We start from the raw sequence: 14522 nt of genomic DNA on the forward strand, positions 1-14522 counted from the left end.
CTTGTTTAGATATATGGCTTTCATTTCCTTGCTATTTTGGAGTGAAACGTGTTTTTGAAAATATTTATTTAATAAAAATTGAAAATTAAATTTTTTGTGCATTTTTCATTACAATAAATTTTTCATTTTCATTTTTTAAGTTGTCATGTCAGCAATAATTTGCCAAGTGTCGTCTTTGAAAAGAGATCAAACTTAAGTCTGTGCTCTAAAAGCATTCAAGATTCATGACAGTTTAAGCTGGAAATTAAATTTCCAGGTCTATGCTCAAAAAGTGAATAAATGGATTATAACTACCGCATAAATATAATTTAGTACCATAAAATCCCCTAAAAATACTAAATATTAAACAAAAAACATTATCGAACTAAAATATAGTAAATTAATTTTATTGAAATTTTAAAAATTTGGTCAATTTTGACCACTACGCGAAGAGCACCAGAAGGTTAAATAGAAATCTGTTCTAACATTATATACGTCTTTACTGTCACTTTACTGATCAATTTAATGCATCCATGCTGAAGTATTTTTTTCAAATCCCAACTTTTTAATGGTAGTGAACAATTGATAGATGCTGCGCCACATTCTCAAGCCTTTGTTCTGGTGGAAAACAGTTTACCGTTTACAGTATTTTGTAAATCACATACTTTTGCTGGAAAACAAGGCCATTTTGTGATTTCAATTCAAAATGAATTCAAACGGTCAAGAACTGGTCCACATCTTACCATCATTGTTCAGGTCCATTTGTCTGAATATCTTATCCGTCCTCTTCTCTGGTGTGGATTCGTCCTCAGGCATTTTCATCACCGATGACACCATCTTATAAATGGCCTGTAAGAGATACGAATGAACCAGGTAAAAAAAAAGAAAAAAAAAAGAGCTAAAATATCCGTAGACCACCTTTATCTGGCCTTCACAGGTTCAGCCAATACTCTGTTCCATTAGCATTTCATGCTGCACCGAGATTCAACATGAGCCATGAAGTAGAAAGCACACTTGCCATATCCACTAAATCTGAGAAGACGGTTTTAAGTCAATCAATTATGTAATTATGTAATTATGTTTTTGAGGGATAATGATTTTCACAGTTGGGCAGACTGCTAGAGCCATACTCTCGGCTTAGCCCTGCACCTTTTAAAAGCAGCCGCTGTGATAAAATATGCAACACGCTGCAATCTCAGAGTGCCAGCCAACTGTAACCTCCATGAGCTTGCGGATAATCCCACCGTTCTGCACACACAGGGATAAACCCCGGTTAAATTTAACTTGTTAATCCAACAGAGAAGAGAGCCAATGTGGGTGCTACCCCCCATCGCCACGATCTTCCCCACAGGCTTCGCCAGTCAGGCATCGCACAGAACTGAGCTTTGCCAAGCCTGGTTGAGGGAGACTGGTACCAACTGAGCATGCTAAGCACATGCTAATAGCTTCTCTTCTCCCACAGCACAGGCTGACAGGGGAGCATTCATCTGGGACAGCTCGCTAATGTCTGTGCTTGATCTCCCCGCCAGGGGTCGGGCTTCTCATCTCTGTGCTTTCTGCAAATTATGAAGACTTGTACTGTACATGAAGCCACTGCTGGTTTAGAAGGAGAATGTAAGTTTAGTTTGAAATGGAATTGTTGTATAGTTAATGTATAGTTTGAAATGGAATCGTACTTGCTGAATACTATGCAGTATATAGATTGCTATTTAAATAAAAAAGCAATTACATTTTTTTGTAAAAAAATGTAATTTAGTCAGAATACAGTGCTATTTGTTTTTAGAACCAGACGGTGTAGTATATACACAGCATACTGTACATTCTATACCATGTGGAAATAGTAATATTTTATGGTAGTATGCTATCCTGAACATTGTCTGTCGGTTTATGATCAATTTTAATCATTTTGAGAAACAACAAAAGAGACAAAATATTGAGGCTGTAGAAAAAGGATCATGAAATATGAGCACTGATAATAAGTAACATATTAGTTGGTAAAAACTGCTCAACATTAATTAAATATTACATCTGTTTCCTTCAAGTATTTTCATACTTTCATTTCATGAAAGATAAAAGCAAATGTTTTTCTTTCATCCAACATAAGGACACAAAGTCACTCAACAAGTCAACAAACAGGAGGGTTTCTTGATCCATAATTCGTGAGATGTTATCTGCTAAATTCAAACCGTCATAAGACTAATGTGCTCAATAAGCCTAAACTTATTTCTGATTTCTGAAATGGAAACCGGGGACATTGTTTTAGTTCACGTGGTCAAAATATAATTGAAATATCACTTATTATCTATGAATTAAAACATGGGGATGATATTTTGTAGTTTTTTCTATATACATGAATTATTATAATTATAATAAATAATTATTGATATTTGCAGGTGAAACAGACCCGAACTGATTTTAACACAATTCACCAAAAATCACACTATGAAAAATAGTAAATAATAACCACTGCAAATAACATTGTTATATTATATATACAATTATGACTGTTATATTATATATAAAAATAAACAAAATAAATATCACACACAATTTTCTAAATGTTGTGAATATACTGTGATACAGTAATTTAGCTTTTTTTAAATTTTCAAATGTTATCTTATGTGTGTGCTTTTGGAAATGGATCCTTTGGCTTATTATTTTGAATTTTGAGCACAAATATGTATTGTATTCATATCACTGTCTACCTATTATATCACAAATTACTGCATTTTGATGGCTAACATTTAAAATTGTGTGCAAAACAACCCAGAACGCTTTATTGTAGTGTATTTGTAGGGTGTTTTAAACATGCTGTGAAACACAGACATTTCCGAGGACAACTCCAGTCGGGGACAGAACACAAAAAAGTGACGTACTGTATGGTTACCCTATTGAAAAAGCATAAAGGTCCGTTCACACCAAGGATGATTACTATAATGATAAAGATATAGTTCTAAAAATCGAATATATAAAAGAATAGCAGAGTCCATACCACAATTTTAACGATAGTCACAGAGAAACAATATCGTTAGAATCACTTTCAGAACAAATTTTTTTTTTCCATCTAATGAATGAAAAAAACAATGATAGCCAATCAGAATCTAACAGACCTTGAGCTTTTAAAGCAACAGACGACAAAACGGAACAATAGTGTGAAAGCTAAAATAGTTATCATTATAGCTATCGTTGTTGGTGTGAATGTGGTCTGAGTTTGACAAGGCTGGGAGATGGGCTAACCAAAATTTCAGGGTTATTGCGCACACACTAACCTTGACAGTTAGCATTTTAGCATTTAGCATCAAACTTTTAATCTCCAAATAATCCACATTTGTTTATCAAAATCATCAGAGCACTGAGAAAATCAGTGTATGGATGCAATATACTGAACATTTGCTTTATTAAGAGTGGATTCATAGTGCAGATTAAAGCACAAGTTGCACAACCATCACAGAATGACTCTGACCTGCACAATCTCTAGCATTTCATCACGGCTGATGTAACCGTTGCCGTCCAGATCGTACATGCTGAAGGCCCACTTGAGCTTCTGCTCAAGTTTTCCCCGTGATGTCACGCTCAGAGCAATGATGAACTCCCGGAAGTCGATGGTCCCATCGTTGTTGGTGTCAAACGTACGGAAGACGTGCTCAGCGAACTTTGAGGCATCACCGTATGGGAAGAAGTTGGCATAGATCTTCTTAAACTCTTCAACGTTCAAATGCCCAGTGGGACAGTCTTTGAGGAACCCCTGTTTAGAGTGAACAACATATATTGCCATTAGTGGCATGCTTTAAGAGGCTCCTTTATAAGAATTTGACATTTCAGCATAAATGATTTCTCGTGATGATGCTGCAATTTTAATGTATGTCTTTATCCTTCACTAACATTCAAGGGGATTGTGAGCTTAATTCCAAGACGGAAGGTTTAGCGTTATTATACTGCCAAATGTCAAATGCGCAATTTTTTCAGCAATTTCATCTGTCAGTCATGGAAGCCTATTCTGACTGGTTGATACAGCCAGGAGCGTTAAATCCACAATGACTGTTTAATGCAGTAGCAGAGAGAATTAAATTAGAGCGCACAAGGATTGAGAAATTCACGAGTGCACAGGACAAATGTTTGAGAGGCAATTCATAAAAGAGCACTGCATATTTGAGAGCATGTGTCCAGTTTTGTGCGAGGGCGAAGAAAATCTGCATGTAAGCCAAGAGAATCACACTTGTGAATTACATGGATGCACTCTTATGTTACAATAAGTGGTTTTTGACATTTGGCAGTATAATAACGCCATAGAAGGTCTATTGCTGCATTCACGTCCTCCTGGGAAGTTCCTACTCGCAGGTTTGGAAATCATAATTGATTTCATGATGTGACATGATGTGTGTTCAAGTCATTTTTTTTGAATAACTAACTGGACAATTCAGTATTTCTCTCGTTTGTAAATTCCCAATAAAGACGGAAAGCATTTTAAGTGCATAATGAAAAGCAAAGGATGCACATTAGTTGTGTAATTGTGTAATCTGTATATCTTATCAATCTTGTGCCTCAGAGTGATTGGAAATATAGTTTGATTGCACAAGCCTGTCAGACCATAAACTATATTTACACTACACAAAACGCGTACAAACTAAATGTTACAGTCATTTCCGACAGTACTTAAATGCACAAAATGATCTGAGCTTTTTCAGCCCCAGGGACTCCGTGGCTCATGATACAGTACATAGCTTAAATTTACATACAAATGCCCTTAACCTTCTGGCACAAGGGGCAAACAACCCTGGGATACATATTCGCTGTAAGTCATTTCCCATGAACACCACTTATAGAGACATACACTAAATGCTATATTTAACCATCTTTTTGGGAAAGGGTTACTGTTTTCATGTTCAAATATGCATATGGATAAATACCATACACTCTCAGAAAAAAAGTGCAACAATCGTACCTTTAGGAAACTTTGCCACTAATTTACCACTAAAAGGTTCATAGTATTACCTTAAGGGTACATATTACTATTCCAAGGTACTAATATGCACATTTTAGGGGTAAATAAGGTTCAAAGTTCCTATAAGTGTACTGCTACACTCATGTAGAGTAAACTGAGTGTTTGGAACCAAAGTCACACACTGCAAAGTTGATTTTCCTTAGGTTTTCTTTTTTTTTTCAGTCTTGTTCTCCAGTGCAAATATCTAAACATTCTTAAATCAAGATACATTTACTTGAGAAGCAAAATTATTATTAAGTTTAGTTTTCTGAAAAATGGTTCAAAGTTTAGTGAGTTAATGCATAAAACAAGAAATAATATTCGCCAATGGAGTCATAAAATAAACTTAATTCAAAGGGAAAACTAATTCAGTTTATTTATTACCCCATTTGGCAGATATTTTTTGACTTAATGGTAACACTTTATAATAATGTTTTATTAGTTAACATTAGTAAACTATTTAGTTAACATGAATTAGCAATACTTCTACAGTATTTATTAATCTTTGTTAATTTCAATCAACCATTGAAATTAAAAAACAATCACATGTTGTATTTCAAAACATAAGTTAATGCACTGTGAACTAACATAAACAATCAATTTTAATTAAGTAATATTAACAAAGATTAATAAACACTGTAATAAATGTATTGCTCATTGATAGTTCATGTTAGTTAATACATGTAGCCTACATTAACTAATGTTAACAAATGAGACCTTATTGTAAAGTGTTACCGACTTAATATCTTTAAGAATGTTTAGACATTTGTACTGGAAAACAAGACAAAAATACACAAAAAAAATTGTGCAGTGCACTTAATAATTTATTAATGTCACTGCATCAGATAACACAACACAAAAGAAAGATGTCAAGCAAAAAATCTAAATAAATAAAAGATAATAATCCCTTTAAATACACGTTCAACGTGTGTCGGAAAAGTGTAATTATTTCTGAGAAAAGATCTAGCATCATTTGTTTCCATGATGGCGCTTGGTTTGATATTGTCTGTAATGCAATGAACGTCATACATGTGTGGCTCAAGTGCCTAGATACTTTTAGGGGCCCCTGTGGATATTTCAAGATGTTCTGACCTTGTACCACTCCTGCAGCTCGTGGTCAGTGAACTCCGTGTTCTCCCTCAGGTCCTGTAGCATCTCGGGCCTGAGTTTGCTGTTCTGTTTTCCCATGATGATACGTCTCTGTGCGCAGTGACAACACCGAGGCCCCGGGTCAGACCTGTCGACAAAAATGACACGAGGGTCAATGAGGAGATACCTGAAAACATTTTAGAGTAGATTGCAAGTTCAAGTGATAATAAGAAGGAGTCTTAGTTACGAGGCCAAGGGTCAAGTGATTAGAGGCCGTCACGGTATTGTGAACATGAAATTTAAGCTAATTAAAAACCACAAGCTTTTTCCAAATCCTAACGTATGTTTGAACTCTCTTGCTCTGGTGTGACACCCATCAGAGATCAGTGAACTTTAATGTCTCCCCTGACATTACATGGATAATTAGAGCCAATGTGTGTGAGTGTGTGTATGAACATATCCATTAGTGAATTAATAACACCCTTCTGAGCTGACTCATTCTCACATCCTGGGTACAAAAAGTGCTCTGATAAAAATACATCTTATGCTGCCAATAAACGCTGCAAAAGGAAATGTACAAATTAATTGGTCCGAATGTGAGGTAGGAAAACAGCCGTTCTCTCAGGATGTTTTGAGAGCACAGTTAGGAACCTGCGCTAATTAATAACAGAGTCGCCCACAATTACTGCGAGATGGGCAGCGATGCGAGGCCAAGTCGTGCATCTCGACAAAAACACTGGAGGAGGATCAGTAGCCTACACACAAACAAGAGTTTTTCATAGATATATGAAAGCATCCAGCACTGAGCACTAGGAACATTTATCTTAAAAGCTAAGGGATCGGTGAGAGCTCAATGAAGAAAGATTATCTGACAGTATGTGATAGAAGCAAAAGCCTGGTTTGAGTTTAAGCTAAATTACCTTACATAAGCATTGAGAAAAAGTACATCCTCCAAACTGTATCACTTTCAGGGATGTTAATTTTTGCGCGATTACGGATGATAGCAGCCTGTCTGATTTGATTTTCTACCCCCCATGCTGAGTGTGTGTATTCTCGGGAGAGAAATAAACCCCAGCGGAGAGAGATCAGATGAGGAAAACCTAATTTAAAGCTACTGTTTTAGCTGTGTATTACACATGATCTGGGGGAGGAGACATCGTTTAGTGAAACACCACAGGGGCCAAGGGCGTGGCTAGGGGTGGGTCTGCAATAAAAACAGCCAATGAAGTTTCAGCTTAGCTTGTACATTTTTTTGCTATTTTAAAACGTTTGCATTTAGAAGAGGCATGATCAGGAACATTCAAAGAAAATTCAGTCATTATTTACCATCATGTTGTTCCAAACCTGTTTGACTTTCTTTTTCCAACGTAACACAAAAGATATTTGTCAAAATTCGCTTTTGTCAATGTTTTGCTGTTGTTCATTTATTTAGACACCATTGACTTTCGTTGTATGCCAAAAGCAGTCGTTCAAAATATCTTGTTTTGTGTTCCATAGAAGAAAGTCCTTAATGTACAGTAGGTTTATGACAACATGAGGGTGAGTAAATGATGAGATAATTTTCATTTTTGGGTGAAATTTAAAATAAAAGCTTGATTGTTTTGTAAATGAATAAATACATTTTTTTTTAAACGAAATAATTATAAATTCTGTAAAATAAAGGTATTATTATATTATTTTTTACAGTGAAATATTACAATAGTTATCATAGTTATTATTTATTTATTATTATTATAATATCAAAAAAGATTTGACCAAATTCTGAAGTCCTACAAACAAACACAAGAAACCTGTTTTTTTTTTTTTAAATAAATGTTTTCATTTTTAAAAGGGTTTTCCCTAAATCGTGCAGCCCTAATTTAGATGATAGTGTTCATACATTTAAAATTTGTGCCATTCCTTGCAAAATCCTTGCTACTAGTTTTGTCAACCATCCGCCCACCCCCAGTCAGGCCCTGAGGTTCAAAACGTCTTTAACCTCAGCCAAGTCCTGTGATTATATGTCCCAAACACTTTATGCTTATAGCTAGAGGCTGATCTCCAGACTGAGCCATTTAGGGTTGAAGCTACAGTAAATGATTTAGCACAGACACCACAACAAGGCCAACGAGGGAGTGGGGGGAGGGGGGATGTGGTTGAGAGAGAAAAAATAACAACAATGGCAAGAATGCAGAGCAGGAGCAGCTTACACTGGCGGGTGGCCCAGTGATGATGAAAGAGCATCACTGCCAAGTGTTGGTGTTGGGCTGACCAGTAGATGAGCAAATGGCTCTGTGTTTTCACTGCTTTCGTCTGCTTTTGTGCCTTGACCAGCCTTGTGGATATTTGCCGGATTTCTACAGAATATGCGTTCTATGTTGCCCTTCCACAAGAACCAGAAAATGGTGAGACAATGTAAAACTGAAACTGCAGGACGAAGTAATTATGTCTGCATCTGCGGCTGGAAAAACTCCAACTGGCTAGCAGTGCAATGTCAAGTGACATGTCTCTCTATGCGTAGCAGACACCTTGCTGCTGATATACTGAAAGGAGTGCCGTTCCCCAGGGCTTGAATGTCATCACTCACACTGAGATATGTCACGTTAGTTTTAGCACTCTACACACTCATTAGACTTTATAAAAGAAGGCTGAACCGATGGTTAAAAGAAGAAAAAAAGTAGCTCCAGCCAAGACGAGTGGAACAAAAGACATCTGGAGGAAGGCGAGGGCAATATACTGTATGAAGAATGTAGTGACTTCATCCACTTACATTTTCTCACACTGTCCCATGGCCAATTCCAAAGGGAAAATCACAAGTGAGATATTTTAAATATCTTGTTTCTCCAAGAAAGGAGATTAAATATCCTGCCTCTTAGAATTTTCTCCTACGAAAAAAACCCTCATAGAGGAGACTATGGTTTTCAACAAACTGATTAGCCAAAATACCAAAGTCCAAACTTAGATTTCAATACATACTATCTTGTATGTGATACACAATCTTAGTATAGCATATAATGTTCAAATGTTTGGGGTCTGTATGACTTTTTTTAATGTTTTTGACAAAATTTCACCAATCCATCAAAAAGGCCCCAATCCATCAAAAATACAGCAATAACAGCAATATTGAGAAATATTATAACACTTTAAAATAGCTATTTTTTTTTATTTTAATACATTTTAAAATGTAATTTATTCCTGTGATGGCGAAGCTGAATTTTCAGCATAATTACTCCAGTCTTCAGTGTCACATGATCCTTCAGAAATCATTCTAATATGCTGATTTGCTGCTCAAAAGACATTTCTTATTATTATGAATGTTTAAAACAGTTGTGGTGATTAATATTTTTTAGAGGAAACCGTGATACATTTTTCATTTGAGATAGAAATCTTTTGTAACATTATAAAAGTATTTACTTTATCAAATAAAGTACAGCGATGAATCATTCAGACTACTAACATGCAAGTGCATGAAGAAAGTAAATAAACCATTTCTGTTTTCATATGGACTTTAAGCCTCCTGAGTTATGAACGAGCAACCTCTGAGCAATAAAATGTTCACCTGGTAAAGCCTGCAAATACAAAAGTGCATTAAAACATAGCTTATTGGGACAAGTGCTCTTAAAAAAACCCTATGACAGCAAATACAAGAAAGTCAGATGTGCCGAAGCACGCTCACGCACAACCTCAAACAGTATTTCTCCTTTTCTTGTTCTTAGCAGTTTCTCTTGTTCCTCCCTCTGGATGTTTGGGCTTAAGGGGTAATCCTCTCTATCTCCACAGTGTCCCACATGTGTTAGTGGTTGTTCTGACTGTTAAAATCCAGGACAGCCTTCCCACCCCGTTCTGCAGACAGCTGTTCCTCTCCTCTATGTGGGTCAGCAACATCTGGACCGCTAATCCAGCTGTAGGGATGGATGAATGAAGAGTAATGAAGGGAAAAGGACTGCACTGTTTGTTTCGCGTTTACACTATGCTGCATCCGCACCACAAGGTGTCACTATAGTGCCAACTGCAGTATCATTCAGCACAACATAAACAAAAATTGATTTAAGCACGGTCATAAGTAGTAGGCATGTTTGCGCTGACAAGAGAGACTTCAGCGCATTTGTTGCCTGTTTAAACCAGTTTGCGGGCGGTTAGTGTACCGCATTCAAAAGTGCCACAACTGTTCAGTGAAATCGCCTCAGAGTTGTTGTTGTTGTTGTTGTTGCTGTGTGGGAAAGCCTGAGGGCTGAGGAGGCTGCATATCTGAAACACAAGAGCCTCATTAAAATCCCTGCCAGCAAGAGAGTGGAGAGTGAATGAGCCACTGCACACCAGTGAAATAAAAGTGTAAGGCCGAAAGGAGAAAAGAGAAATGAAGGGAGGGAGTTAGAGAGTGCATCAGAGGAGGGGAGAAAGAGCCAAAAGATGAATCTCACAACAAGAGTATCTTATTCCTGCATCTATAAAAAGGCAGAGGAAAGAGGATGACAGAATTGATTTTTTTCCCCACTCCTGTGTTTCTATCTCTCATCCATTTATGAGAAACAGAGGTAATCAGAGAATCAATCTAACCCGACAAGCGACTTTTGATCTCTCTAAATCAGACGGCATCTCTTTCTCTGCCTCTTCCTTTTTAATCCACCAGCTCTATCCTTCATTTCGTTTGCTTAAGACCCTTTTAATTCCTCTAAAGTTTAATTCTAATTGTGCAACCTTTCCATGAACAATATCCCTTTCATATTCTCTCCCTTTTTTCCCCCAACCCCTATTGAGTTGTCTCTGTAGGCAGCATTTTAAGAAATCATAGGCACCCACCCAGCTGTTGCAAAAAGAAGATAGCATAATTAAGCTGCCTTTTACTATACCACCATTTTGGGATGTATCCCTGGTGGGGAAGGCAATCCCATAATGCATTGTGTAAAGCTCAAAAAAAAAAAAAAAAAAAAAATCAAGGCTATCAATTGATTAACAGTTTTAACCAAATTAATAGCATGCTATACATACACTATTTGCTGAGAAAAGATCCTGAATTAAGATAAATTAAAAGACAATACATTAAAAAACATGATCATTTTAAAAAAGATTGTTTTATTTCCATTTCATTGCACAAGTCTATTACTATTTCATTGTACAAGCAACATGTCACAGATTCCCTGTTTGTCATGTGATCCTGCCATGTCTTGTCATTGGTTAATTGTCTGATCATTGTTCACAGGTGTCCCTTGTCTTGTCATTAGTCTGTGTATTTAGCCCTCATGTTTGCCATGTGTCTTTGTCAAGTATTGTTCCCTGTAATCTGCTTTTGTGTAAGTTCTAGTTCATGCCACGGTTTTTGTTTTCATGCCACGCCATGTTTATGTTTTATGTTTTGTTTTATTTGAAATAAAGCTGCATTTGGGTTCTCTTTACAACTTGCCTCCAGTGGATCACTATTACACTACAATTGAGTTTGTCAGTCTGTTCAAGGGGGACTTTTATATAAATTAATGTTAAAGAACAAACCAAGGAAAAATAAATTGATGGATAAAGTAAGAGAAGTGTTGATTGTAAATATATTTTATTCAACAATACATTGTTAAACTATCCATTTAAAATAGTACAATATATTTTAAAACTGTCTAATTTAAAATATTTGTGGATGCGGTGTATTTTTAACGTGATTTTTCGCTCCAGACCAGTTAAGCGCAAACCCAGCGTCATAGCCAATTCTAAACATTTCTATGCTGATTGCCGACATACAGTAATGCTGAAATAAATACTAATCCTGGTAACACTTTATTTTGATGTTCCCTTTTGAACGTGCTGTTAACTATAAGTAACTTTTCAACTTTATATCAACTAACTCTCATTAGAGTATTAGTAGACTGTCAGCTGAATATCTGCTAACTCTTTATTGTGATGCTCCCCCAACAGACATTCTATTGACTATAAGTAATTTTGCAACTACATGTCAACTTAATCTAAAAGTCTCCTAATACTCTACTTAAACTCTGAAAGTTAGTAGACATGTAGGTATAACGTTACTTATAGTCAACAGAACATGTAAAAGGTGCTCTAAGTGATGTCACGCGTTTTTTAGGCTGAACATTTTTTGTCACATACAGCAAACATCTCCTCACTATCCGCTAGCTGCCTGTCCCCTGAACACACTGTAAAAAAAGGTGGTTTCTGTAGACAGCCCAGGCTCTACAAACGGCAACAGAAACAAACTGGGCCAACCTGGACCACGAAACATAACAAACAGTGTTCCAGCCAATAACCGACAAGAATGATTTGGGGGTGGGGGTGGGGGGTGGGGGGTTAGTGCACGTGCACATGAAGGGGGGTGTGGGGAGTGGAGGAGAGAGAAGCATGAAAGAGGGGAGTTAGCTAGAGAGATGTCCTAGACAACAACAACGACTAAATTATAGAATTATATTCTCTTGAATTTTGATATGGCCGACACACGACCAAAGAGACGACGTTCCGATGAACAAATAGCAATGAAGAGGGAAAAGGAGAAGGAACGCGTGATGTCCCGAATTTACATCGGAAAAGCCTGTTTCAGGAAGCACGGAAGGGGGGGGAGGGGGGATGATGGAGGGTCGAGCTAGCCTCCTTTTTGTTTGACAATACTTCGAACGTCAACAAGAAGTGACGTCACCCAACATCGCTTAGAGCACCTTTAAAGGGACCATCTAAATAAAGTAAAACCCTAATCCCCAACCCTAACCTAGCATATCCTGATAGATAGCATACTGTTTGTCACAATTTAATCCATCATGTTTTTTTCTGAGCTCTGAACTGAATCCATGAAATCTTAACTGTTCTTGATATGTAACTGCATCGAGTTGCCCAATGAAATCGACTGTGGAATAGGGTTCATGCTTAACTTGTGTGGAAAAAATATTCATGCATATTTTTACACTTGTACATTGATACATATCACATGCATACTGAGTAGAGCACTGCTAGCTTAGTAACACGATAATGCCAAAGTCTATTTGTGTGGCTATATGAGTTTCTGCCTTTGTGTTCCAAATTCAGTCACTTCTGAGTTTCCCTGATGGATATATACTTTCTTAGAAGGCAGCTGCTTATGTAGGCAGTAGACAGAGAGACAGCTCACTACATTTTGAAACAGCCATTTTCTCTTTTTTTCAGTCTTTTCCCCCTTTCTGTGTGGGAGTAAGGAAAGAAATTACAACCTGTTTTTGCACCATGTACACAAAATGAATTCTTGTGCTGACATTTTGATGACATACAAGAACACATATGAGTCTGTCTATAAAGGAGAGACCTTCTCCTTATAAACACTGTGCTGAAATCCCCAATCCATAAAAATTTGAAGATTACAGATGCTAAAGGGTGCCTACCAATCTCATTCTTCAAGTGTACAACAACACAGTTAATCGCTATATCTAAACGCAGATTTCAAATCACGGATTAGCTGCTGAACAATGTGACGTTACATTGGTGTCTGAAAAGACTTTAAAGCCATTTCTAGATGTTTGGTTTAACATTTGAGCGTAGCATTACACAGCAGCTCGGTTCATCCAGCTGTTATGTTAGGTATGGATTTAATGAAGACAGTAGGGGTTGAGCCCTGACCTGAATCAATGAATCTAATTCACATTACTCAAGAGAGAGGGAGGGGCTAGAGGACATAATAACAAGAACAGACAGAGAGAAAGAGTGAGAGAGAGAGCAAGAGGAAGATGAAGAAAGGACGCTAATGAAGGAGGTAAAAATAAGAATGAGGCTGTGTCCTCGGTGAGTGAGGTCCCTTCAGTCAGCTCACATTGTAGACATCATTTCATACCTCTTGCCAACAGGGACTTCAGCTGATATCAGCTGGCTAGAAGCGGATAGAGAGAGGCTTGGCCTTTTTTTTTTTTTTTGATGGGACAGTAGAGAGAGGACAGGAAATTATGAGGAGAAGAGGGGAGAATGGTGTCAGGAAATGACGCAAACCACTGTTGTACCAAATCCAAGTCTCTGTCATAATCCCTGCCTCCTCAAATGGAAGATTCCACGGGCTAAAAGAATATTTTTGAGTATTAGGTGCCTGAATGTTGCTTGTTACTGGTGTTTGCCAAGCCCTAGCAACCACAGAGAACACCCTTCCAACTGTACAGCAACACACAAACAACCACTCCGAACACCTTAGCAACAGCTTATCAACTAAAAAACACTCAAGGTGTGTTCCATTCGACAGGGTCCATACGCAGTGTTCACTGCTCTCCTACTCCCTGAGCACGGTATATCAGTTGAAGTGGACTTCACTGACAATAACCGCTCATTTGAAACGCCCAGCAAACGTCATCAAAGAAAGTCAACGACGGGGTTGCGCAGATTATGATATAACATAAATATATAATAGGACTACATTCATATTTTAATTTTTATTATTATATTATATATTTACAATTATATTGCACTATTTTACAACTACCTAAAATAAAATCCCTTTACTTCACAAACTAGCTAAGCTGGCTGCATTCACTGAGGTAAATTCTAATCATCAAAA

The 14522-nt window shown here is 37.1% G+C and overlaps 1 protein-coding gene across 5 annotated transcripts in view; it reads right to left on the minus strand.

The window, feature by feature from the left end:
• Nucleotides 1–14522, minus strand: part of hpca (hippocalcin) — a 43585-nt gene that overhangs the window by 3654 nt on the left and 25409 nt on the right. For 3 of the 5 annotated variants that reach the window (XM_081375685.1, XM_081375686.1, XM_081375687.1), the window contains 3 exons: nucleotides 6053–6197; nucleotides 3443–3724; nucleotides 723–828 (listed from right to left, as the gene is read on the minus strand). In XM_081375685.1, the coding sequence (XP_081231811.1) occupies nucleotides 723–828; nucleotides 3443–3724; nucleotides 6053–6148 (484 nt within the window). In that variant the 5' untranslated portion in view covers nucleotides 6149–6197. Of the gene's footprint in view, nucleotides 1–722; nucleotides 829–3442; nucleotides 3725–6052; nucleotides 6198–9708; nucleotides 9931–14522 lie in introns of those variants that run through there. The other 2 variants (XM_081375688.1, XM_081375689.1) reach the window with 2 other exon arrangements.

This window comes from Scardinius erythrophthalmus (genome assembly GCF_964197995.2).
Source record: "Scardinius erythrophthalmus genome assembly, chromosome: 10".
Taxonomy (NCBI): domain Eukaryota; kingdom Metazoa; phylum Chordata; class Actinopteri; order Cypriniformes; family Leuciscidae; genus Scardinius; species Scardinius erythrophthalmus.